This window comes from Xenopus tropicalis, chromosome 6, assembly GCF_000004195.4.
Source record: "Xenopus tropicalis strain Nigerian chromosome 6, UCB_Xtro_10.0, whole genome shotgun sequence".
NCBI classification, from domain to species: Eukaryota; Metazoa; Chordata; class Amphibia; order Anura; family Pipidae; genus Xenopus; species Xenopus tropicalis.
The window spans coordinates 57,344,808-57,371,930 of NC_030682.2; the positions used below are offsets into that span (position 1 = coordinate 57,344,808).

At 40.7% G+C, this 27,123-nt stretch overlaps 3 protein-coding genes across 5 annotated transcripts; 2 read left to right on the forward strand and 1 right to left on the reverse strand.

Annotated features, from left to right (window-relative positions):
- Positions 1 to 254: 254 nt before the first annotated feature.
- mrpl32 (mitochondrial ribosomal protein L32) lies at positions 255 to 3,980 on the reverse strand. The gene is made up of 3 exons (NM_001017237.2): positions 3,843 to 3,980; positions 1,600 to 1,781; positions 255 to 652 (listed from the first exon to the last, which is right to left on the reverse strand). The coding sequence occupies exons 1-3, from the start codon at positions 3,952 to 3,954 to the stop codon at positions 401 to 403; spliced, it is 546 nt and encodes a 181-aa protein (NP_001017237.1). The 5' UTR covers positions 3,955 to 3,980; the 3' UTR covers positions 255 to 400.
- A 332-nt stretch (positions 3,981 to 4,312) lies between these two features.
- On the forward strand, positions 4,313 to 12,705 carry psma2 (proteasome subunit alpha 2). Its single transcript, NM_001016382.2, is given in 8 exon segments — positions 4,313 to 4,364; positions 6,829 to 6,905; positions 7,996 to 8,128; positions 9,198 to 9,320; positions 9,712 to 9,793; positions 10,245 to 10,318; positions 11,973 to 12,030; positions 12,426 to 12,705. Coding segments are annotated over 8 exon segments (705 nt in total). The 5' UTR covers positions 4,313 to 4,323; the 3' UTR covers positions 12,543 to 12,705.
- A 10,910-nt stretch (positions 12,706 to 23,615) lies between these two features.
- c7orf25 (chromosome 7 open reading frame 25) lies at positions 23,616 to 26,661 on the forward strand. 3 transcript variants are annotated; one of them, XM_012964677.2, is made up of 2 exons: positions 23,616 to 24,042; positions 25,159 to 26,661. In XM_012964677.2, the coding sequence occupies exon 2, from the start codon at positions 25,175 to 25,177 to the stop codon at positions 26,447 to 26,449; it is 1,275 nt and encodes a 424-aa protein (XP_012820131.1). In that variant the 5' UTR covers positions 23,616 to 24,042; positions 25,159 to 25,174; the 3' UTR covers positions 26,450 to 26,661.
- The last annotated feature ends 462 nt before the right edge of the window (positions 26,662 to 27,123 follow it).

Sequence of the window (27,123 nt, forward strand, 5' to 3'; positions counted from 1 at the left end):
CCAGGTTCGGGATCGGGGGACAGATTCAGCCTATTTCAACAGGAGTCAGCCAAATCCAAACATCTGGCCAAACCGAATCCTTAAAAGCACATGACTTTTGGATACATGAACACAGAAGTAAAAAAAAAAAAAAATGTATGCTTGTGGAAAGTTGCTGAATGTATGATGTTATTTTGGCAAATAAAGGCCCATCCTAGTTTATCTGCTGGTGAAGATGAACACAGACAGAAGTAACCAAATACACACGCAAACAATTTACTACAAAGATTTGTATTTTATTTTACAACAACTGTGAAATACTTTATATTTAATAGAACCACATAAATAAGAAAACCACAAGGGAACGTTATGGATTCTTATTACAATCCTTTTGCCTAACAACAAATAATAGAAAATCCTATCAATAAGCAAACCATAAAGGACGCTTACGGCTTCTTTCAATAACCCTTTTCTCTTCATCTTCTGATCGTGCCTTTTCACCATCATAAAGGACCACTGTCTCTTTTGTGGGAGCTCTAAATGGCCCGCCTTCTTTTGCTTTTATTTCTTTCCTTATTAGATGGGTCTCTTGCTGAACTTTCTCATAACAGTAACCACACAAAACATGTTTTAATTTGAGATGTCCACACTCAGGGCACACGTCAACATTGGTCTGAATAAGATAAAAAAAAATTGTGAACATAAGAACAAAAATTGGACTAATGGCCATTTATATTTATTCTATACTCAAAAACATAATGTCTAGTAAATCTGAAATCTGGTGACTAAGCAGAGTTTTTAGAAAGCAATTTGCATTTATCTGGAAACCTGTATTTTCTGGGTCATAACCAATTAGCAACTTATATAGAAATATATCGCCATTTTTAGAATTAACTATTTCTTTTTGATATATTTATAATACAAAATTGATGTATTCTGTAACAGATGGGGCAGATTTATCAAAGTATGATTTTCGGATTGTTAAAAGTACGATTGGAAAAAAAACTGGAGCAACAACGATAATTTCTTATGTGCGTTAATTGTGTGAAAATTCGTATTGTGGTTGTACGAAAATTTTGTGCTTGAGATCCGAAAGTTATGAGTGCATGATTTTGGAAGCCTCCCATAGGACTCAATGGCACTTGTCAGCTTCAACCTGGCCAAAAGAAAGTCACAATACCGAAGTTTGAATGAATTCTGAAACTTTCATACTCGTTGCGACAAATACGACTTTATCGCACAAATTGGCGCAAAGCACAAAAAAGTTGCAGAATGTAATGATAATATCGTGGAAATAACGCAAAGTTCTATAAATTAGAAAAAATATGAATTTTTCTCATTTGGACTTTGATAAATGTGCCCCATAATGTGGCATACAGGCCACAATGGTAAGAAGTGATTTCTTACATTCTGTTGTTCAACCTGAAGCCATCCAGTTATAATTCATAAAGAACTTCCTGAACAGGTTACAGATCACATACTAAGTCCATTATATGTTTTACTATTCCACACCCCACAATACATGAGCAAGGTGCAAAATGTAATTCAGTAATCATAAAAGAGTTTTTAAATTACACCTAGTAAATGATGTATGCAAAAAGCCACAAATGTAGATTTTACCTTCTCCTCTATTAATTTATTTGGATTTCTTCTTCTGCAGCGATTAACTTCAATTGTTCTTCTATTTTTGGGTGCAGCCATCCAGAAAATGCTATCCATAAATCCTGGGGCAGAGTCTTTATCATCAGAATGCACATCTGGAAAGGGACAGGATATTGGACCCTGCACTGCCAGAGCTGGGCCTAAAAATAAATACAAAACATACTATTAAATACCCTACAATCCCTATAAATAATTGGTACATAATGGAACAAAGCTTTTGCTGATGGTCAAGCTTTGGGTTAAAGACACACAGTGCTACTTAGTAGCAGCTACTTGTAATGGCTACTAAACACCAAACATACCCTGCCATAGACTACAATTATCAGTAAACAATCAGCATGGTCTATTTTTGTAGCCATGACAAGTAGCTGCTACTAGTAGCTTGTGTGTCTTCACCCTTAAGGGCTGTGGCACACGCTGAGATTAGTCGCCCACGACAAATCTCTGTTGTCGTGGACAGGGCCGCCATCAGGGGGGCACAGGGGGACAGTCATCCCGGGCCCGGACGTTTGTAACTTTAAAGGGGGCCCGGCCGTGCTAGCGTTTTCTTAGCTCGGGCCCGCTTTAATCGAGTCCGGGCCCTGTCACTACTGGCGTCCGCCGCTATGTCCCGCTGCTCTCCGCTCCATCTGCGCTTATATAAGGTTGCGCCCCGTGCGTAGTGACGTCACACGCACGGGGCGCAACCTTTATAAAAGCGCAGATGCTGCAGACAGCAGCGGGACATAGCGGTGGTCGTCAAGGAAGCCGGATGTAGCAGGGGAACCGGAGGAAGCAGCAGGGGGACCGGTGAGGAACTGAAGGATGCTTGGGGGAGCTGAAGGATATTTGGGGGGGGGGGGGGGCCTGGAGGAAGCAGGAGGACACTGGGGGGGGGGAACTGGAGGATGATGGGGGAGCTGAAGGATCTTTGGGGGGGGCTGGAGGAAGCAGGAGGACACTGGGGGGGTGAACTGGAGGATGATGGGGGAGCTGAAGGATCTTTGGGGGGGCTGGAGGAAGCAGGAGGACACTGGAGGGGGGAACTGGAGGATGCTTGGGGGGGCCCTGGAGAAAGCAGCGGGCCATAGTATGAGTAATTTGGGGGAGGACCAACAATGTTTTAGGGGGGCCCTGGCTACCAATGTCTTAGGGGGCCCTGGCTACCAATGTCTGTGTGTACTTTGTATTGATGGGAGGGGCCATTGGGGGCGTGGGAGGGCCTAGAAAATTTAGTTGTGAGGGGCCCCATGATTTCTGATGGCGGCCCTGGTCGTGGCCGACTAATCTCCCCAATATGACATCCCACCGGTGAGAATGTAAATCGCTGGTGGGATGGCATATGCGGCGATTTGCCGAATCGCTGAAGTTGCCTTGAGAGGAAACTTCGTTGATCACGGCGGCACGTATGCCATCCCACCGGCGATATACATTCTCGCCGGTGGGATGTCATATCGAGGAGATTAGTCGCCTGCGACAACGGAGATTTGTCGCGGACGACTAATCTCAACCGTGTGCCACAGCCCTAAAGGAACAGTAAAGCCAAAAAATGAAAGCGCTTTAAAGGAAATTAATGATATTGGTAAAAAAAAAAAAAATGGTGTATGTTCAAAAAAACACTACTATAGGCACCAGGGCTACCATAAGAAATCACAGGCCTCCTCACAACACTATTTTCTCGGCCCACTGACCACCAGTGACAGGGCCCGTAATTGTTTAAAGTTGGCCTGAGCTAAAAAAAAAAAAAATTAATCACGGCCAGATCCCCCTTAAAAGTGAGAATCGTCTGGCCTGGGACGACTGTCCCCCCTGATGGCGGCTCTGATAGGCACTACTATAAAAGGCAAAGGTTTACATAGCAGACACACTCTGTATGATAAAAGTGCTGTCGTTTTTACACAGAAAGAGAAAAAGAGGGTCAGCGCAGCCATTTCAGCTGAATTTGCTATTGGCCTCCCTGACTTTACAAATTGGTAACCCTACTCTACACACCTGCAAAGTACTTTGTTCTACAAATGTATGATAACAGAAAGCACAGAGGTCAGTTGATTAGTAAGCAGAACACAAATAATTGAAGACTATAAATTTATGAAGTTGGCTTTGATTTCCATCAGTGAAGCCTAGCGGCGCGCCGTGACATTCAGAGGAAAATAATACACACACGTAGAGAGCTGGCAGTCAGTACAGGGTGAGAGAGCCACGCACATGTGATGTATTCTTACCCGGAGACCAAGGGCTCAAGCCCAAAATGCGCAATCCACTTTGTTCGACTCGCAAACACCATTTAAGCAATGAACTAAATGCACCTCCAACTAGTCCACTAGAGAACGCCATGTTCCCATCGACCTCCTCTGCTGTCACCTTTACCCCGCCCCTTTCTGTAAAGAAATCATGCGCATTGTCTTCGGGCTTTCCAGTCACAACATGGCTGCGGCCGCCAATCGAAGGGGTGTGCAACTGGCGCAAATCACCCACTTGCTAAACAGTTTGTAGAACCCATATTACGTTTTAATGCATCACACGAATATAAAGGCCGAACACGTTAGGACAATAGTACGCAAATTATGTTAAGGGAGAGATAAATTCCACCATTTAGCGTGACCTAACTGACGTCAGCGCGCTGCCTAGCAATGCGTGAGTCACTGTGATGCGGTGCGCTGTGCGTCCTATGCAGAGAGAGGAGGAGCTTCAGCAGGACGAAAGATGGCTGAGCGCGGATACAGTTTTTCCCTGACTACATTCAGGTGAGTGGGATGCTCGTACAGATTTTAGTTGTCAGGTACCTGTCATTATATGACGTGCTCTTGGTCCCCCTCTCTATTACATATATGTATTATTTCCCGTGGGGTTCGTTTTATCTTGCGTTGTTCTTTTCCCGGTAACTTTGCCGAGTCACTGTGCCTCCTAGCTGCAGCCTGGCCTCCTGGTTACAATTAAAGACAGCCGGTGCGGCTCCTAACCATCACGTGTTTTACTGATCTGGCCCAGTGTCATACAATGTACATTTAATGGGTCCTTGTATGGCTGGCGTTAATGGTATAGTGGTACCCTATAGCGCCTTACACGCTTATACCCTGCCCACTGATTTATTGCTTAACAATGAACAGCATGGGATATCTGACACGACATCGGATAGATTTATTCCTGGTACCCCGCTTTTTTTAATGAAAAATATATAGTTATAGAGTATTTTTGCTAATTAAACCACCCACTGTCTCTTAAAAGACTGCTGATTAATGTTGCTTTGAATATCTTCTTTCACTTTCTGTTCCCATTGGTGGCGTGGATTCCATTGTTCAGTTACTTTATAGTTCTATATTTTGTTCTTAGACCATCCCACATAGTGCCCTCCCTGTTAGGTTAAGATCTAAAATGTTGATTCTAAATTATAAACATCCTTTTATCTGTAGTCCATGCTTAAATTTCTGCAAATAGGTTTTATGTTTTCTTAGTTTTTCATATATAACATTTTTTTCTTGCTGGTTTGTAGGTAGGGCATTGCAAACGGCTGACTCATGCTCGAATTGGGCATCTAGGGCAGGCTAAAAAACTGTCAGTGACTCACATGAGTGTATTGGTTGCAGCCAGGAAAACAAGTTAGGTTGAGGAACTCAAAAAAACCTCAAAATATATATAAACAACAGTAAGAAAACAAATTAACATCTAATTGTAAAAAAATTATTGGTTAACTAAATTTTAGTTGAATTTTACAACCGTGACTGTTCTCATGTTACTATGTCTCCTGAATAGCAGGAGAAAAAAAAAAAGGGGGGGGGGCCCATTATCAGCATTCTCATTTTTGTGGTTATAGAGGTTTTTGCAACCACAAAAAACACATTTTCTCTAAAACCATAAATGCCAAGTGATTTATTTAAATAGCCTTTTTAAAAATGGGAAAAAAATGGAAAACACAAATTTTTGTACTGCCTCACAAATGAAAGCATAAAAAACCCTGAAAAGCTCCAAAACCACTAAACAAATAGAAGGATTAGCCAACTGAAAATAGACACCTGCCATTGACTTCTACATGACCTTGACAGCTTTTAGATAGCATATTTTTACTTTTGGATTTGACACATAATAAATGACAATTTGTTTTTTTAATGCAAAAAAAAATTGATATACAGGTATGGGATCCCTTATCCGGAAATCCGTTATCCAGAAAGTTCTGAATTATGGAAAGGCCATCTCCCATAGACTCCATTATAAGCAAATCATTCTAATTTTTAAAAATTATTTCTTTTTTCTCTGTAATAATAAAACTACCTTGTACTTGATCCCAACTAATTATTCCTTATTGGAGACAAAACAATCCTATTGGGTTTATTCAATATTTAAATTATTTTAGCAGACCTAAGTTATGGAGATCCAAATTACGCAAAGATCCCTTATATGTAAAACCCCAGGTACAGGGCATTCTGTATAACAGGTCCCATACCATATCCTGGTCCACTAGTGTTTGTGCTAAATAGGATATCCGTGAAACTTGCTCTGCTAAGATCTTTGGATGCAAACCACTGACAGAGAGGCTAACTCAATTGTAAAGTGGTGTGTGACTTAGCCACAGCCCCATTCCACCCAAGCCTTGCTTCTTCTGCCCACAGACACACTCCCAACCTTGCTCTCTGCTCTGCCCAGCGACTGGTAAGCACAATTTGGGTACAGATTCTGACAGTGGGTGACCGGGCGAGAGGGGTACAAATCAAGGGGATTTGTTAAAAAAAATTGTTTGTTGACATGTCTTCATTAATCTGTACAGCATGTTATTTTTAAAAATGAACAGTCTTTAATTACAGTAACGTATAGGATCTAATATCTAGAATGCTTGGGACCTGGGGATTTTTGGGTTGGTTTACCAATTACATTACAATTTATTGGGATACACAGACATTTTACTAGAGTTTCTAAACACTTTACATTTTCAGCTGTAATAAAATCACCATAGAACTGAAGCAGTACCCCTGCAAGCTAAACTACATGGGAGATTTGGATCAGATTTTGTGGGTCAGACTTATCTGATTTGCAAAATCTTGTCATGCAGCTGTATTTTAAGTTGGCTAATGTGTGGTGTTCCTGCATCCAACAGTGCACCAGGTTTGATTGTCAGATGCAGACAATGATGCAGTCAGATACAGTCTGCATTATTAATATTAATATACCTGTGTAAATTACAGTTCTGTCTTTTTGTATTTTTTTTTCTGACTGTAGTCCGTCTGGCAAACTTGTTCAAATTGAGTATGCTTTAGCAGCAGTCGCCGCTGGTGCGCCCTCTGTTGGAATCAAAGGTATATCTAATGGAATATTTGTTACTATTCAGTGTTTTTATTGTGCATTTTGTATTAAGTTATGTGGATGGTTTTAAAAGAAGTGATTTCAAATAATCTTCTACAAATTCATACAAAATGCTGGCTGTCAAAGTTAAAGAAATATAAATGTGTGGTAAATAGGCACTTCATTCCATATGTAAGTATACTCTAGTTACTTTACATGGGGTCTGCGGGTGCAGCAAAATGTAGGTGGAGGCTAGTTCTAGTAAAAATTCCCTCACTTTAGTCTACCTCTCTACATCTTGAGACTTAATTTACTGATTAATAACTGATTAATTAACATTTATTAAACACACATAAAAAGTGTATTAAGTGTTCCATTTATTTTTAATTGAACCTGCAACCCACTTGGTGCTGCTGAACTAGAACTCCCTGAAAATCTAGGCAAAGGACTTTCCTTTTTGTGTTAGAGAGGGCATTGGAATTGACCTGGGCATGTATGGCACAGAGGTTTAAAACTAATAATAAAAAAGAGCACTGATAAGAAAAAAAAATAGGAGGATCCTGTTTCTTATAATCGGTGCCTAAATGTCATGTGACAAAATTGGGGTGCTATAATTGTATATGTTTCATCGCAATGATTGAAGGTACATATTTCACACATCCAAATTCTGTTATTGAATTTGTAAATTACAAAGTTTCCAGGGATGGGAACAAACATTAGCAGTGTATGGTCATTTCTTTTAGGCTTCTTCCACATGAATGCTTTATTACTGATCCACCGTTCCAAATCTGATGAACCTCTAGCGCCCCTCCGTAAATAATACTTGCCCTTTAACTTGTTGTAAGGTTTGCTACAGTGGCAGATTTTTGATCTCCGCTTCTATGACAATAAGTAGAGCTTGAAATATGAACCTACCTTTGCAGCAAGCAAAGAGATCCTTTGCCTTGCATGCTTGCTTTTTGTAATTTTCATCTGTTGTTATTCTCGCTACAGCGTGTCCTTTTATTATTAAGCTCCATTATTATCAAGTATCCAGTTATGGTAAAAACAGTAGCATGTGTGCATTATTTTATCACAGGGTAATTGTGTATGTGTGTGTTTCAGCTACAAATGGCGTTGTATTGGCAACTGAAAAGAAACAGAAATCAATCTTGTATGATGAACAAAGTGCACATAAAGTGGAGCCAATTACCAAACACATAGGCATGGTATACAGCGGCATGGGACCTGATTACAGGTGAGGCAAATATTGTTGTGATACCCTATCTATCAGTTTGCAGTGACAGTAATGAAAGCAAATCAGATTTTACTACATGTTTTAAGTTACAGGATCAGGGTAAATGTTTGCCGATGTTACTACATACATGATTAGTAATTTGCCTTAGGCTGCATTATAGAGCCTTGAGAGGCCACAAATCTTATCAAGTGTCAGAAGTTAAAGTTACTGTGCATAGGCCATACTTTTCAAAACAAAATTTGCAGCTTAGAAGACCTAATTTACAAATGCAGTGCACAAAGTGCAATTATTTTACCCATAATGCAGCATTTCCCCCAAATATCTAGCATAATTGTGGCCAATAGGTGGCAATGTACCTGATGTAATTGCAGGCAATGCATTAAAACTAGAGTTGTTGCACATGTACATTGACTATAGTTTCATGCATCCAATACAGCCAATACAGCCCCCCATGGCACTTCTAAAGTGGAAGTATGTACCGTTTTATAACATGAGCTCAGTGACTAGGACTTGTGCTGAACATGTTTTTTTTTTTTTTTGCCTATTTTAATTCAAGCAAAACTAAACCCCTGTACACTTCAGGTCTCTCTAAAAGTATATCATATAAAGTAGTCCATATTTAAAACAAATGTTGCAGTTTAGGTAATTTATGCCAAGCTCCAAATGACTCTGCTTACAGGGGAAAAGGGTTGTGGGTTCAGGGAAGAACACGTTAATATTCCATTAGTACTTTATAGTAGCAAAACTTAAGAAAATATAGATTTTTTTTTTTTAAGTTAAAAAGCAGTTTCAACACAGCTTACAGGATTACTCGAGGGTGACTTTATTAAATGATTAGTCCACCATGATTAGTGTGTGTCCATAAAACACACACACTTCCTAATATGGAAAAACATAGACAGTGATTGGGGCTCAATAAAGTACATTGATATTTGAGGCTAACTGCGTGGAATTCTGATGAAGGGGCACATGTTGGGCCCCCCCCATTTTTTTTTTTTTTTTTTGCTTATTTTCTGCTTTTTTAAGTGTTCTTGAAGACATTATATGTTGTACTGTGTGATTAATTCAGAGTCCTTGTTCGGAGAGCACGGAAACTAGCCCAGCAGTATTACCTTGTGTATCAGGAACCCATCCCAACAGCCCAGCTGGTACAGAGAGTGGCTTCTGTCATGCAGGAATATACACAATCTGGGTAAATGGCTGTCTTCCATTATACTTTTTCACATTAACGGCATACATTAATTTGTTTCATGTTTTTGTTTATAGTTAAAATAACCATTAAATTATGAAAGCAATAATGTGGCTTTCTGCCTTCAGTTGTGGTTTGCGCTTACACTGTAGTAGTCGGCAAATTCCATTTGCTTACAGTATAATTGTATGGCCAACATGCTCCTCGCATATGTAGATCCCTTTCTGTGCCTATATCTCTCCTGAACAGTCTTTCCTTTAATCTGTATGCTCAGACATATGTACACAGTCTTCCCCCCCAAAAAAAATAAAAATAAAATAAAATTGCACTTACAGTTGAATTATGAAGCAAGTGTTTTTTTTATCTGTAACAACAACAATTTCTCTTCTCACAGTGGTGTACGTCCCTTTGGAGTCTCATTATTAATTGCAGGCTGGGATGAAGGCCGACCATATTTATTTCAATCAGATCCATCTGTAAGTATCAAGGTTAATGTTGTACATTCACTATAATATTGTAATGTCACCATGCCCCTTTGTATTGAATCTAATTTTCTTGTAAGGCATCACCATTTTGGTGTTTGTTATTTTAAAAAAGGGTCTTATGTACTGGAGGACTAATCTGTATAAATGCAGATGTGGAGAAAGTACTTAAATTGTATCTAACAACACTTAACTGACTTAGCAACATTCTATGGAATGTGAGCTTGGAAATGAAAGTTTATTCATGTTCAGCGGTGTAAATGTAAGTATTGAAAAATGTGCAATTACTACTTACTCGAATTCTCAAATGTTATTGTTGCTCATGTTTGCGCCTGAGAATTTTCTCTAAGTGGATGTTTGTCTATAGGTTTTAAATACTAATCCTTTAATTATGGGATTGATTTATCATAAACTGTTTTAATGTTTATTTTCCCTCACTTTTTAGGGGGCATATTTTGCATGGAAGGCAACAGCAATGGGAAAAAACTATGTAAATGGAAAAACTTTCCTTGAAAAAAGGTACATCCCTTCTCCCTTCATAATAATATAAAACTGAACTTAATTTTTTTTCATGAGAACTCTAATTGATTTGATAAAATCAATAATCCATATTTCTGCAATCACAAATCTAATAACTGCAAAGTTTAAAGTGAACCTTCTACTGATCATTGATCAAAGAACTTAAATGTAAAATCTCTCCTTTCCTTCAACTGTAAGTAGAGTGATAAGATGGTAGAAAGAGCAGCCTATGGAGAAGACTATTCCCTGGAGAGTCCTTAGCCAGCTGTTACAGTAGCCCTTAAGGAAGGTTACTGTGCTTACCCATAGTGAAAACAACCACACCACCCACTATCCTTGAACGCTGCAGAATTTATGCTTTTTTTCAAGGATGTTGATTTTAATGCCTTCTAGCTCTAACTTACAGAATTCCCAAACATGTGATGCCATGCCATGGTAGAAGCTGTAGCTACAGTTGGATGGCTTGAACTAAACATCAGTCCCTTAGTCCTGCTATAAATGTTTCTCTATAATATAATGTAAATATAAATAAATGTTTTAACTCTTAAAGGAGACATATCCTATAAAAATGATGAATGTACCAGGGAATTATACTCCTCTAGATATAGAAGGATTGTGCTTAAAAAGTTGTGTTTCTGACTGATTTTTTGAGAAATTCCACCAAAACCCCACTAGCCCCGCCCATCTGTTCCACTTCCTGCTGGCTGAATTCTCTGGATGAGCTGGGGAGCCGGCGGCCCTCCGTACCCTGCACTGTAGGATAGGAACCAATCAGCAGCTAGGCTGATCTGATAGGGAACTGAAGCCTGTCTGTGCTTGTGTGACTGCAGGGCTGTGATTGGCTCTCCCCCTCCTACTGTGCTTCTGGCAGGGACCGTTAGGACACGCCCACCTCTCATTTGAAACCCAGACAGGGACCTGAGAGGATCTATAGGGAGCTCCAATAAAGTGGCCATTGTTACAGATAGGGTTAATGTTTAGCCCAAAGGGAAACCAGCACCGGATATTATTCATAATTGCCTACAAAATTAGGGTTTTCCCATTTATCCAATATGTCTCCTTTAAAGTAGCCCATGTTTCAGTTTTTCTTTTTCTTTTTTTTTTTTTAAATCCTTTTAAAATTTTAATTTGTTTAAATTATATTATGCCTATGGAAAAGCAAGTGGGTACCCAATAATTTGTTATGAACTTTATTATTTGGTTCTTTCAGGTATAGTTTTTGTGTTTAATTGGAAGCAATGGGTCCACTGTTTATCCACTTGCATTTATATGCAGGCTGGGAAACAGCCACATGTGGCACTAGCTGGAAACGTGCATTTTTTTCCCCAAATGCTGCTCTATACTCTCACAGATAGTTTTGTTCTTTGACTGTGCACAGATCATGTGACATTAGTTTTAGTGTGCATGCCTCTCAGTGAGGCAGAACGTTTAGTAGTGCAGATATTAGTATGTGCATGTAAGTGCACTGTTTCCCGTTTAAGTCCAGATCAGAACGTGTTAACCAGCTAGGCAATGAGGGAAGGGGCAAAGATTATATAACAGTTGGTTCAAAAGCATTTGACTTCTGTATGTGTGTGAGCTTTATGGGATAATGTTTCTTTTAGATAATTTTACTAAGGGTAACTTATGAACTGTGCTATTGTTTGTTCTGTAGATACAACGAAGACTTGGAACTTGAAGATGCAATTCACACAGCAATCTTAACGCTGAAGGTATTCATTACTAATTCATTGGTTAATAGATATTTATAGGAAAAGTAAGCTCCTGTACAATAAAATCAGTTGCTTGGTTTGTTCACTTTTTATACAGCATCTCTGTGCCTCCACTGTACCTTGCTTGAGGGGGGCCATAACTGTTAATTTAGTTTGCTTTTGAATGTGACCTGCATGCTCACAAGCTCACAAGTCAGACTAACTAAGAGGTTAGAGAGCTGGAAGCAGGAAATATTGTTCTGGCTATTATGTTGGATATCTGCTCATTCCAGCCTTTATAGGTGATATTTTTGCCTAGGAGCACTTGGTCAAGGAACAAACCTAGCAACTGAATTCTCTGGCAATCCCCAGTGGATAGGGGTTTCGTTATAAATGTTCTTATTTTTTCTTAATAGGAAAGTTTTGAAGGCCAAATGACAGAAGACAATATTGAAGTTGGTATTTGCAATGAAGCTGGATTTAAGAGGCTCACTCCTGCTGAAGTTAAAGATTACTTGGCTGCTATAGCATAGGTGGCCTACCAACACTGGGCATTTGGTTGATGTAGTTATTTTTCAGCCACTAAGGATTCAAAATGTTTCTTTGCAGATTTTTTTGCATACTTTCTTATTTCTACCTGTCACAGATCTTTTTAAAATGACATGGGTCTACTCAGAATAAACAATGTCAATTAGATTTTTGTCTCCGTTTTTACTCAGTTTTACTGTGTCAAAATAAAGCACTTGCTGACCCCCATATAAATAATGAAAACCAGTTGAAAAGTTGCTTAGAATTGACCATTCTACAACATACTAAAAGTTAGCTTGAAGGTAAACCACCCCTTTATGTGTGCCACTCAGTGATTCTAATCACTCACATGATACTTTGGGCCAGTACTTCTGTTGCTGAAAACTGCACCAGGCCAGGCTATTGCTGTAGTTGCACCCCATCATTATGGTCTTCTCTTCATTGTTTTCATTCCACAGTAGAGTAAAAACTCAGCTTTTTGCTTTTAAGTTTGGTTCTTCACTCTATTCTGCATGTGGACCATGACCGAAGAAGACAAATGTGCTGTTGATCAGCTCCTACAAAAGTTCGTGAGCCGGTGCAGTTTTATCTAACAGGAACACTGGCATAGGGTTATCAGGTAAGTGATTATAATCACTGTGGCACCCTAACATTTTGGCACCCTCAGTGACTATACCTTCTCCTTTAAGGTCAGCTAAATCCCTTTACACAATTTTAAGCTTAAATTTTCTTATTTGAGGCTACAAATTCAGTAGCCTCATACAGTCGGTTAAGCACTAATCTCCACTTTTGCCTTCTGCATTTGGCACCTCAGCATTGCCTTCTAACTTTTTCATATGGAAAAGGTTCCAAAAGAAAGGTAAACATGAACATCAGAGGAAATTATTTTTGTATAGGGGTGCTATAATTAACTGGTATAGCAGCTCTGTGCATTGAAACTGAGGGCTTTAGCTATTGACTTATTAACTAATTTATTTTACAAATATTACAAATGTATTTGTAAGAATGTAAAGTAAAACCAATGAATAGCATTGCAAGGTTAATAAAATATAATACCTGGTGACATAATGCAATTACAATTACAAAGGGCCAGTGGAGCACAGTAAACTAACTTTTTGATTTTTGAAGGTGGTATGTTTTAAATATTGGGGACAAGCACTGATCATACAACTGCAGCTTTTTGGAGAATGTGAATGTCTCTTACAGTGTCACATACCAGTTTTTTTTTCATTAGAGAAACAGGTCAGTATCACTGTAAAAACATTACTCCAGCTGATTTTACTTCCATAACCTAAATACACCAGAATCTCTTCTCTCTAACACTGAGCGCACAACCATGGCATTGTGGGGGCAGTACCTAGACATTGCATAAAAACTAATTTAGACATTGTCCTGATCTCTGCACCACCCACCATGCCAAGTCTGGCATTTTAGCTGCATATTTATTACAGCACTGATACCTTACATACTTGGTTGTAAACCCTTTGGAAAGAATAACTGAAATAAAACACTTTCTCTGCTAGTATCTCTACTGGTAGTTTGGACCACTTCTTTTGCAAAGGGCTCCAGTTCTTCAAGATTTGAAGAAAGTCTTTCACTCCATAAATGTTCAATGTGATTTACATATGAACTCATTGCTGGCCACCTTAGAACAGCCCAGCATTTTGTATTTAACCATCCCTGAATACTCTTTAAGCTGTGCTTTGGGTCACTGTCCTTCTGGATGTTCTGTGTCGATATGCAATGGAGAGCCAGCTTTCTGACTCTGGGTTCGTTTGACTAGTCCTTGCAGCCTTAAGTGTAAGTCGTTGTATCAAATCCTTGATAAAGATATTAAAGAAATTAAACAGATTGTCTTTTGTGTGCATGTTTAAAAAAAATAAAAAAATTTATGTGCGAAGTACTGGGTGGGTCAGAAAATGTACAAAGTGTGTTCTTACACAAAATTATCTGTGTGCACTACAATTTGTTGTGTATGTACACCTTATAGCAGTGATCCCCAACCTGTGGCTTGCAAACAACATGTTGCTCACCAACCCACTGGAAGTTGCTCCCAGGGTCCTAAAAGCAGATGCTTAATTTTGAATTCTTGACTTGAAGGCAAGCTTCTATTACATATAAACCATATGTACAGAACCCCCTGTAGGTCGCAAGTCCAGGGCTACCAATAACCAATCAAAGCCTATAATTGGCATCAGGGTATCGGCAAAAATTATGGCTCTAGCCACTTGCAAAGAAAACACTTTGGCTTAAGAGTGGGACCACTAATTTGATTTCAAAGAACAGCCTATGTTCTATGTCAAACTGAACAGAATCTTTACCCGGCACTAACGAGACTTCCACATAATACTAGGAGAAAAAAAAAAATCTCAATGTGTTCAGTGTATGATCTGCTTAACTGGATGTGCTTTGTGAAAATGCATAGTTCTCTACTCAGAAGTTATTATGCCCCATTATTTCCACTTGTTCTGATAATTGTTAATTGTTCTGATATACAGGTATGGTATCTGTTATCCGGAAACCCATTATCCAGAAAGCTTTGAATTACGGGAAGGCCATCTCCCATAGACTCCATTTTAGTCAAACAATTCAATTTTTTTAATGAATCCTTTTTCTCTGTAATAATAAAACAGTACCTTGTACTTGATCCTAGCTAAGTTAGAATTGTTTTGCCTCCAATAAAGAATAATTATATCTGGTTTATTTAATGTTTAAATTATTTTTAGCAGACTTAAGGTATGGAGAACCAAATTATGGAAAGATCCCTTATCCAGAAAACCCCAGGTCCCAAGCATATTGGTTAACAGGTCTCATACCTGTACAGGCATTTTCCTAAGTAAATGGGTGAAATGTGATTGGCTGTTGGTGACTTCAACCACTTTTTCTAACTTTGAACGACAAATACCCAGTGATTAACTTTGGAAAGTTTAACAACCCTGGAATTAATACTTAAAAATTGGCATCAGTTTAAATATAAACAAAAGAAATTTAATGGGTGGAAATGGATTGGCTGTTGGTGGCGCCGCCCACTTTTTCTAACTCTGAATACATAGTCTGCCAGTGACTGAATGTGCAAAGTTTGGGAACCCTGACATAAATAGTGCGAGAAAGGCAGCATTTTAAATTTAAACCAAAAAAAATTCAATAGGTAAAATCTGATTGGCTGTTGGTGGCTCCACACACTCTTTAAAACCTAAAAATGCAGTCCCCCAGTGACCCTGGTGTTAATACTGTGAGAATGGCAGCAGGTTGAATTTCCCCACTGAAAATCAATATTTAAAATCTGATTGGCTGTTGGTGGCTCCACCCACTTTTTCTAGCTTTGAACTGCAGTTACCTGGTGATTAGCTCTGTAAAGTTGGGGGACCTTAGTATCAAGAACGGCAGCAGTTTAAATTTAAACATATGAAGTCTATATGTGAAATATGATTGGCTGTTGTTGGCCCCGCCCAATTTTCTAAACTTGTAACGTAGTCACCCAGTGACAAACTGTGCAAAGTTTAGGGACCCTGATATTAAACAAGTGAGAATGGTTGCAGTTAAAATTTCCCCACTGAAAACAATGCAAGAAATGTTGGCAGCACCGTCCACTTTTTCTAACCTTGAGTACGTAGTCACCCAGTGACTGTGTAACGTTTGAGAACCCTGGCATCAAACCAATGAAATTCAATAGGTGAAATCTGATTGGCTGTTGGTGGCTCTGCCCACTTTTTCAAAAATAAAACTGCAGTCCCCTAGTGACCAACTGTGAAAAGTTTGGGGACCCTCATGTTAATACTGTGAGAATGGCAGCAGGTTGAATTTCTGTCAAGTCAATAGGTAAAATCTTATTGGCTGTCCATTTTAGGCCATCCAATAATCATCATATTTTCGTTAAGACTGACCCCATGACTATGTGATTCAAGTTTGGGGAGTGTAGCCTCAAAGCTGTAACATTGGCAGCAGTTTCAATTTCCATTAAAGTCAATGGGTGAAATTTGATTGGCTGTTGTTGGCCCCTCCCACTTTGGGTCATCTAAAAAAATTTTGCTGTTTCATTCACGGTGACCCCCTGATTATGTTTTTCAAGTTTGGGGAGTGTAGATTCAAAGCTGTAAGACTGGCAGCAGTTTGAAAATCTTTCCTGTCAAAGTCTATGGGAAAATTGGGGGGTTCGGAGCGGCGCCACAAAAAGATGGGGGTCGGGATCGCTTAGAAAAGCACAAGCTATAGGATGAACAAGTGTGGAGACTTTGGGTGTTGTACCCCTAAAACTGTAGAAGGAGTAGCGTTTAGAAAATGGGGGGCGCTAAGTAGAAGAAAAAGCTGAAGTCGAAGAACAGTATGTTGGGGTTTTCCACCCAACATAATTATGTGCAATGTAAACAGTGTAATTTAGAAATTAAAAGTGCACCTTGAATATCATGACAGAATATTTAAATAAATATTAAGATGATTTAAAATCACAAAAAAGTAAACCACTTAAGCAATGAAAACTTACTGGGAATTCTGGTATAGTGTAAAACAGTGCTGTCCAACTGGCGGCCCGCGACCCCCCTCTTTGTGGCCCCCCACCTGTCTGGCTGCTTTGATGGCTTACCTTTGTGTAAACTTTAAATGGTATCAGTACTGTGATCACCTGGCTCCCTGCATGGTTCTCACCTCAGATTCAGGCTGTAATCCCCCTGTATTGTTTAAACATGTAATCCCCTGTGTTTTTCACACCTTTTAGTTTCTGCATTGTTCACCCCCTGCAGTGTTCACACCTCAGGCTCAGGCTGTTATCACCCACATTGTTCCCCTGTTCACACCTCAGACATTGTATGTAGTGCCTGGACTATGCTGCCTGTGTATATGGCACACACAGACAGCATAGGGTAGGCAAAGTATGGCAAATAGGCAATATAGGGCAGGGAGGGTATGGAACACACAGGCAGCATAGGGTAGGCATAGTATCGCACATAGGCAGTATAGGGCAGGGAGGGTATGGCACACACAGACAGCTAAGGGCAGACAGAGTATGGCACACACAGACAGCTAAGGGCAGACAGAGTATGGCACACATAGGTAGGGCAGGCAGAGTATGGCACACACAGGTAGGGCAGGCAGAGTATGGCACACACAGGCAGCATAGGGCAGGCAGAGTATTGCACACACAGGCAGCATAAGGGAGGCAGAGTGCTGCCTGTGTGTGTCATACTCTGCCTGCCGTATGCTGCCTGTGAGAGGTGAACCTGGCAGGGGTTTGGTCTGGGAGTTTGTTAGTAGTTGGAAACAGCCATTAAATGGTCCATAAGTTGTGTAATTATGTTGCTGGGGGTTGCTGTGCTATCCACAGCACCGCAGAAGGATGAGGCATATGGATTTAAGGGTGTCTCTTAATATGACATAATATAATTCTTTCATATATGAATAACTTTTGATATCCCCGCAGTGAGGACCAAGCATTTGGGTTTTTGCTGCACTACCACCATTGTGATAAAACGGGTGTGGTTTGCAGTGGGTGTGGTTCAAAAAAGGGGAGTGGCCAAAACTGGCTTCCATTAGTGGCCCTCCACCATGTATGCTAGAGAAATTCCGGCCCTCGGCACCGCAGAAGTTGGACAGCACTGGTGTAAAATATTACCCTAAATGTACTATAATTAGATATAAATGGATATAAGGGGATATAAAGTCATTTTTTTAAAATGCATATATAAATTCTTAGACGGGGTTAAGGGTGTTTAAAGCTTGCATATCTACATAGTTGTTCTGGAATCGCTGCCCCTCAGAGCATCAGGGAGTAGGACGGCAAGCGGGCACCAAACTTCAAGGGGGAGTGTGATCAAGCAAGAGAAAGGAAAGCTGCAGTAATGATTTCTTGTATCTCAGAACATGTACAACATTTTTAACAGACATATATTACAAAGTTGTATAATTTAGTGCTAAGAACCTGTATACGCATTTTAAAAAAAATGACTTTACATCCTCCTTAATCTCAGTAAATATGTATTATAAATAAAGCGTATAACATTAGTCCAATAAACAATAAATCTCCCAATCCCTATTTAGACCATGGTGCTACAATGTATTAAATTAATAATAAAAAATAAAATTAAAATATCCACAAGGCCTCCTTACGTAAAAGGTTTTTATTTCTGTCTCCACCCCTAACATTTAGGAAAACCCATTCTATAATCTAAAACAAAACATTTGCCAATCATGACACTCAAGGAAATGTTTTGATATCGTTAAAGGAGACATATCATATAAAAATTAAGAATGTCCCAGTGAATTATACTCCTCTAGATATAAAAGGGTTGTGCTTAAAAAAGTTGTGTTTCGGACTGATTTATTGAGAAATTCCACCAAACCCCACTAGTCCCGCCCATCTGTTCCACTTCCTGCTGGCTGAATTCTCTGGATGCGCAGGGGAGCCAGCGGCTCTCAGTACACTGCACTGTAGGATATGAACCAATCAGCAGCTAGGCTGACCTGATAGGGAACTGAAGCCTGTCTTTGCTTGGCTGCAAGGCTGTGATTGGCTCCCTCCCTCCTACTGTGCTTCTGGCAGGGACTGTTAGGACACGCCCACCCTTCATTTCAAACAGGGACAGAGAACTGATAGGGTCTATGGGGAGCTCCAATAAAGGGGCCATTTTTACAGATAGGGTTCATTTTTAGCCCAAAGTGAAACCAGCACTATACAGGTCCTTTTCAAAAAATTAGCATATTGTGATAAAGTTCATTATTTTCTGTAATGTACTGATAAACATTAGACTTTCATATATTTTAGATTCATTACACACAACTGAAGTAGTTCAAGCCTTTTCTTGTTTTAATATTGATGATTGTGGCATCATTGTGGCTCATGAAAACCCAAAATTCCTATCTCAAAAAATTAGCATATTTCATCCGCCCAATAAAAGAAAAGTGTTTTTAATACAAAAAAAGTCAACCTTCAAATAATTATGTTCAGTTATGCATTCAATACTTGGTCGGGAATCCTTTTGCAGAAATGACTGCTTCAATGTGGCGTGGCATGGAGGCAATCAGCCTGTGGCACTGCTGAGGTGTTATGGAGGCCCAGGATGCTTCAATAGCGGCCTTAAGCTCATCCAGAGTGTTGGGTCTTGTGTCTCTCAACTTTCTCTTCACAATATCCCACAGATTCTCTATGGGGTTCAGGTCAGGAGAGTTGGCAGGCCAATTGAGCACAGTAATACCATGGGCAGTAAACCATTTACCAGTGGTTTTGGCACTGTGAGCAGGTGCCAGGTCATGCTGAAAAATGAAATCTTCATCTCCATAAAGCTTTTTAGCAGATGGAAGCATGAAGTGCTCCAAAATCTCCTGATAGCTAGCTGCATTGACCCTGCCCTTGATAAAACACAGTGGACCAACACCAGCAGCTGACATGGCACCCCAGACCATCACTGACTGTGGGTACTTGACACTGGACTTCAGGCATTTTGGCATTTCCCTCTCCCCAGTCTTCCTCCAGACTCTGGCACCTTGATTTCCGAATGACATACTTTGGACCACTGAGCAACAGTCCAGTGCTGCTTCTCTGTAGCCCAGGTCAGGCGCTTCTGCCGCTGTTTCTGGTTCAAAAGTGGCTTGACCTGGGGAATGCAGCACCTGTAGCCCATTTCCTGCACGCGCCTGTACACGGTGGCTCTGGATGTTTCTACTCCAGACTCAGTCCACTGCTTCCGCAGGTCCCCCAAGGTCAGGAATCGGTCCTTCTCCACAATCTTCCTCAGGGCCCAGTCACCTCTTCTCGTTGTGCAGCGTTTTCTGCCACACTTTTTCCTTCCCACAGACTTCCCACTGAGGTGCCTTGATACAGCACTCTGGGAACAGCCTATTTGTTCAGAAATTTCTTTTTGTGTCTTACCCTCTTGCTTGAGGGTGTCAATGATGGCCTTCTGGACAGCAGTCAGGTCGGCAGTCTTACCCATGATTGCGGTTTTGAGTAATGAACCAGGCTGGGAGTTTTTAAAAGCCTCAGGAATCTTTTGCAGGTTTTTAGAGTTAATTTGTTGATTCAGATGATTAGGTTAATAGCTCGTTTAGAGAACCTTTTCATGATATGCTAATTTTTTGAGATAGGAATTTTGGGTTTTCATGAGCTGTATGCCACAATCATCAATATTAAAACAAGAAAAGGCTTGAACTACTTCAGTTGTGTGTAATGAATCTAAAATATATGAAAGTCTAATGTTTATCAGTACATTACAGAAAATAATGAACTTTATCACAATATGCTAATTTTTTGAAAAGGACCTGTATAATAATTGCCTACAAAATTAGGGGTTTTTCCATTTATCCAATATCTCTTCTTCAAACCCTTGGCAATCAGTGTAATGCCATTTATATCCGTTTGGACAAACATTGTTTCCTCGCTGGTAATGGTTACATATGGAAAGATTAGTTGAGTTAATCTTCACATCTAACAATAGGACTTGCATGCTAATATTTTCTTAATAATTAAGGGCTCTGCCCAATGCCGAATGCAACTGTAACGCAAAGCATGAAAGATGCATCACAGGAGAACGAGGGCAGAAACACTATGTGAAAGTGCTTAATGGTTTCCCATCTAAAACATTTGACTAGGCAAGGGTATATCTACACATATGCTTTAGATTATGTGTGGTTAGAATTTTTGTTCAATAGAAATGCCTTTGTGACATTAAGATTAAAGGTAGTGAGCAGCGCCGGATTTGTGTTCCATGCGCCCCTAGGCCGCCCCCCCCTACTTCCCTGAGTGCGCATGCGCGAACGCGCGAAGAACCCGCCCCCCTCCCGCGCAGCAGCGAGTGCGCATGCGCAAACAGTTCAACTCCCATACGGAGCAGTGGGGAAAGGTCCCCGTTGCTCCGTATGGGGGCAAAATTAAAAAATTTTGTTGCGGCGGGGCAGCATGCCGCCCCTAAAATTCTGCCGCCCTAGGCCCGGGCCTTTGTGGCCTCTCCACAAATCCGGGCCTGGTAGTGAGGTACATAAAGTTGGGGCATATTTCTTATAGTGTGTAAGCCAACATCACTGGTGGCCTATAGCAACACACTAAAATAAATAAGCCAATTAGTGTGAACTAGAAATGGAAGCTGCTGCCTGCGCAAGTGAATGATGTCCTACAATACAGTCAAGTAACCTGGTCTTTTGATGATTTTTCAAGAGCCATTTCTCATCCACCCGATGCCTTATAAGGAGTCGGGGAGGGGGAGGGGACTTATGCAGAGCAAGGTATGTAATGGGATGTATGTTTGTTAAGGATACATTCTTACTTGTTTCCCACCCTCCCTCCCTAGGTAAGGCGATCCAGTTGTGAAGACGGTGCTCCAGGGTCATTGCGACCGATCGCCAAGAAGGGGTCAGGAAGGAATTTTTCTCGTAGCGCTAATTGGCTGAAAAGTGCTAGAGTTTTCGCCTTCCTCTGGAGTACCATTATCTGTGGTGGTCAAAGGCACTGAGTGATTCAGCTGCGGCTCGGCAGTGCGGCTCTGAGAGCATGAGTTGGTTGAAGTGCAGGCCTACCTTTAGTGAGTCACTAGTGTACATCAGACTTTGACTGCACGGTCTTCTCTGATGCATGCAAGAGACTGGTTAGCGCCATTTATGCACAACGAGGGAGCAGGGGGATGGGCTTAAGAAAGCGATCACTGAGTGCGCGCAGCCCTATGATCCCTGTTCTAATTGTTTCATGGTAAAATTTTTTGAGCATGGCGCTCACGTTGGGTAGGGGGATGGGCTTAAGAAAGCGATCACCGAGTGCGCGCGGCCCTATGATCCCTGCTCTAAGTTTTCATGGTAAAATTTTTTGGGCATTGCGCCCACGTTGGTTTTTTGGAGACACAATAGTTTTTGTGTTTGGAAATAAGAGCCGCAGCTGGGGTCAGGGTGTACCTATAAATATTTTTTATGGTTTCAATTAATAAAAGCCTGTGACCTCCACAGAATTTGCCACATTATGTCTCAGTGTGTTTACTTTGGCGGAAAGGGGGGATAGGGGGTTCCTTGACCTACATCATTTATCAATTTACATACTGTATCTATGGAATAATGATGTTACAGGAGCAGACAAGCCACATCACCAGTCACCCTATTGTTTATAGCTCCCATGAGTTGCAGGGTCTGGCACCCCTGCTTTTCAGTAAAATGATTTGTTAGTTTCTATCATAATAGCCTTGGTTTAATCTTTCCTTCTAGTATATGTTTTCTTCTGTAGCACTTAGGAAGCAAATACCCTATAACAGTGCTGTCCAACTGGCGGCCCGCTACCCCCCTCTGTGTGGCCCCCCCACCTGTCTGGCTGCTTTGATGGCTTACCTTTGAGTAAGCATTAAATGGTATTAGTACTGAGATTAACTGGCCCCCTGCATGGTTCTCACCTCAGATTCAGGCTGTAATCCCTCTGTATTGTTTAAATATGTAATCCCCTGTGTTGTTCACACCTTTTAATACCTGCATTGTTCACCCCCTGCAGTGTTCACACCTCAGGCTCAGGCTGTAATCACTCCCATTGTTCACTTCTTCACACCTCAGACATAGGTACTGTAGGCAGAGTATGGCACATGCAGCCAGCATAGGGCAGGTAGAGTATGGCACACACAGGCAGCATAGGTCAGGGAGGGTATGGCACACACAGTCAGGGTAGGGCAGGCAGAGTATGGCACACACAGGCAGGGTAGGACAGGCAGAGTATGGCACACACAGACAGCATAGGACAGGCAGAGTGCTGCCTGTGTGTGCCATACTCTGCTTGCCCTATGCTGCTTGTGGGAGGTGAACCTGGCAGGGGTTTGTTGTGGGAGTTTGTTAGCAGTTGGAAATAGCCATTAAATGGTCCCTAAGGTGTGTAATTATGTACTGGGGGTTGCTCTGCTATCCACAGGGGAGGAGGAGGCATATGGAATTTAAGGGTATATCTTAATATGACATAATTCTTTCACATATGAATGATGGTTGATATCCCCACAGTAAGGACCAAGCATTTGGGATTTTGCTGTGCTACCACCATTGTGATAAAATAGGTGTGGTTTAAAGTGGGTGTGGTTTCGAAAAGGGGAGTGGTCAAAACTGGCTTCCATTAGCGGCCCTCCACCATGTATGCTAGAGAAATTCCGGCCCTCCGCACCGTAGAATTTGGACAGCACTGCCCTATAACAAGGGACCTAAATACTACGCTTCTATGGGCCACATGTATTAAAAAATATAAAAGAGAAAAACAAGGCGTAAACTTCCATCCAACTTCAGCATTAGCTTATTTTGTGTTTCTCAAAACACGCCATTTATTTATTTGTCACTAAATCAGCTCGACATGCCTACAGAGCAACCTCTCTGTCCGATTTCTGATTGACCACATGAACTTCAACCTTTGAGCCTTAAGCCTTCTGGGAAATGTAGTCCGGAGAGGACGCTGCTGTGGCGCCCCACAAACTACAGCGCCGCAGAACCTGATAGGACAAGACGGAGCATGCGCATTACTCGGTGATTCTGAACCGGAGGTGCTGTGCCGGCTTTGGTTGCTATAGCAGGTGCCAGGTTAGTAAAAATATTACGAACTCGTATAGATTTTACATATGGGGGTTCGTACTCTGCTCGTCTGACACTGGCAAATCCGTCATTTGCGTTTATGCTACGTGTTCACTTTCTCCGGGGCCTGCAGCTGTAACCAGGCCTGCTTTGTAGCTTAAAGAGACTGACGTCTATCTGTATCCTTCCTAACAAATCCTATTTAAGTTATTTCACACTTCTTTGTCTTTTTGTTGGATAAGTGTGAGCTATAATCACTTGACTCAAAGAAAGCTGATTGATCCATGTGTGTTACCAATTAAGTAAAATAAATGTGACTATACGGTTTTTAAAATGATAGCAAATTCGATTTTATTCCTAAAGTATTTATAAAAAAGCAGGTACTTTTTTGTTTTAGTAAGATTTTTTTATGTGGAGTAAATGGAGTGCTTTTAAAGGAGACATATAGAATAAGCTTTAAAAAAAAAAAAACCCCAATCCTGTAGGCACTTGAATAATAATAATAGCAATAATAAGGAATAATATATGGTGCTGGTTTGACTTCGGGATGAAAATTAATGCTGTCTGTAAAAATGGCCCCTTTATTGGCGCTATCTATATATTCTAACAGATCCTGCCAGAAGCACAGCAGGAGGGGGAGAGCCAATCACAGCCCTGCACTCACACAAACAAAGACAGGCTTCAGTTCCCTATCAGGTTAGCCTAGCTGCTGATTGGTTCCTATCCTACAGTGCAGTGTGCTGAGTGCCGCTGGCTCCCCTGCACAGCCTGGGAAAGGAGGCAGCAGGAAGTGGGACAGATGGGCGGGACTAGTGGGGGTTTTTGGAAAATTTTTCAATAAATCAGCTGGAAACACATTCCTTCTATATTTAGATGAGTACAATTCATTGACACAATGTTGTTTTTCACACCATATGTCCCCTTTAATATTGCAGAATCAGATGTTAGAAATGAGGCAGCATTCTGTTGTGCTGCAGATACAAAAATAATTTCAGTGTTAACTCTGTGGGCCTTTACACAAGTGCACTTAAGAGAAAGAGGGGGAATTGTTGTATAAGCAGAATATTGTGTCTGTAAAGTGTTCTTGTGATAACATGAATATTTTCTTGATACTTTTGTTTAAAGGTATAATGCAGCCAACATGTCAGTGGACTCGATGCTTTGTGATCGTATAGACATTGCTAAGCAACTGATTAAAAGAGCTGAAGCACTTTCCAGATCTCGAGTAGGCGGCGTGGAAGGCGGAGCAAAATTATGCAGCAAACTGAGAGCAGAGTTAAAGTTTTTACAAAAAGTTGAGACAGGAAAAGTAGCCATTAAAGAGTCCCACCTTCGAAGCACAAACCTCACCCACCTGCAAGCTGTTATTGAATCTGCAGAGAGCTTGGAAGAGGTGGTCAGCGTTCTTCATGTCTTCTGCTATAATGATCAGTTTGGGGAGAAGCAATCACTTGTGGTTGATGTGGTTGCAAATAGCGGGCACACTTGGGTGAAAGCAATTGGGCGAAAAGCTGAAGCACTGCACAACATATGGCTGGGGCGGGGTCAGTATGGAGATAAAAGCATCATTGAACAGGCAGAAGATTTTCTACAAGCCAGCTCTCAGCAGCCGGTGCAGTATAGCAGCCCACATATCATATTTGCCTTTTACAATAGCGTCTCCAAACCTATGGCTGAAAAGTTGAAAGAGATGGGTATCTCTGTACGCGGGGATATTGTTGCTGTTAATGTCTCTCAGGAAAATTCACCAGAGGAGAACTACTTAAGTGGAAGTGAATCTGACTGTGATGGTGATGATACATCTGTCCTACACGTCAGCAAAGTAGATAGTGAAAACATAGTTGCTAGTATTGCCTTCCCTACAGAGATCAAGGTGGAGGTCTGCAAACGGGTTAATTTGGATATCACTACCTTAATTACCTATGTATCTGCTTTGAGCCATGGAGGTTGCGAATGGATATTTAAAGAAAAGGTTTTAACTGAGCAAGCAGCACAAGAGAGGCAAGAAAAGGTGCTCCCACTGCTTAATTCATTTATGGAAGCGAAAGAGTTGTTTGCATGTGAATGTGCTGTGAAGGATTTCCAGTCCATCCTGGAGACTTTGGGTGGACCAGCAGAGAAAGAAAGAGCTGCATCACTAGTAAAGCGAATTACTGTTGTACCAGACCAGCCTTCTGAGCGTGCCTTACAACTTGCTAGTAGCTCCAAAATTAACAGCCGTTCCATTTCTATCTTTGGGACCGGGGAGAGCTTAAAAGCCATCACAATGACTGCAAATAGTGGTTTTGTAAGAGCAGCAGCTAACCAGGGAGTCAAGTTTAGTGTGTTCATACATCAACCTCGAGCTCTAACTGAAAGTAAAGAATCTTCAGCCACTCCTTTACCAAATAATTATATATCTTCCAATCAACTCTGATAAACCTTTAAGTATGCTTTAGCAGAACCTTGCACAGTTATAAGTGTAAAAGCTTCTGCTACTTGGGAAGCAACAGATTTAATGAAATTGAGAGAAATCTATATTCTCTGTTATTTTGATTTGTTTAAAAACATCTTTAATAATATATTTTGAATATATGCATCTTAAATTGTTTTGTATTTTATTCAAAAGTAAAAAAATCTCTTAGAATATTGCAGGAATTTTTGACAGTCTCTTGCACTAACCCATGTGTATAGTTTGCAAACACAAACACTTGAAATTTGGATGATATCACTATTTGAATGCTAATTTATGGGTGGGACAGTGCTTAGAGTCCTTATGATTTTTCCATCTTGTTTATAGATAATTAAAAAAATACTGTTGAGAAACTATTTATAATCTTTAATTTGAGAGCGCATGCGCGAAGACCAAAGGAGGAAGAGGAATGCTCAATTGCGTACTGCCCGGCCGGTGCAGTTTTCTTACAACCGGAGCACCAGCCTGAGGTTTCAGGAAAGCGATCACCATCACTGGGGGGTGACTAACATTTTGGCACCCACCAGGGATTGTAACTTGCCTTCTCCTTTACAAAAACAAGCAAAATAATCAGTAAAAAAGATTCTCAGTCCATTAATAACATAGTCTTACCATAATTTCCTTTTTGTTATTTTGGC

Coding starts and splice junctions, on each gene's coding strand:
- mrpl32 (NM_001017237.2), bottom strand. CDS start 3,954: ATGGCGTTCTCTAGTGGACTAGTTGGAGGTGCATTTAGTTCATTGCTT. Junction 1,782..3,842: donor CTTGAGCCCTTGGTCTCCGG/GTAAGAATACAT, acceptor ATTTATTTTTAG/GCCCAGCTCTGGCAGTGCAG. Junction 653..1,599: donor ATAAATTAATAGAGGAGAAG/GTAAAATCTACA, acceptor TATCTTATTCAG/ACCAATGTTGACGTGTGCCC.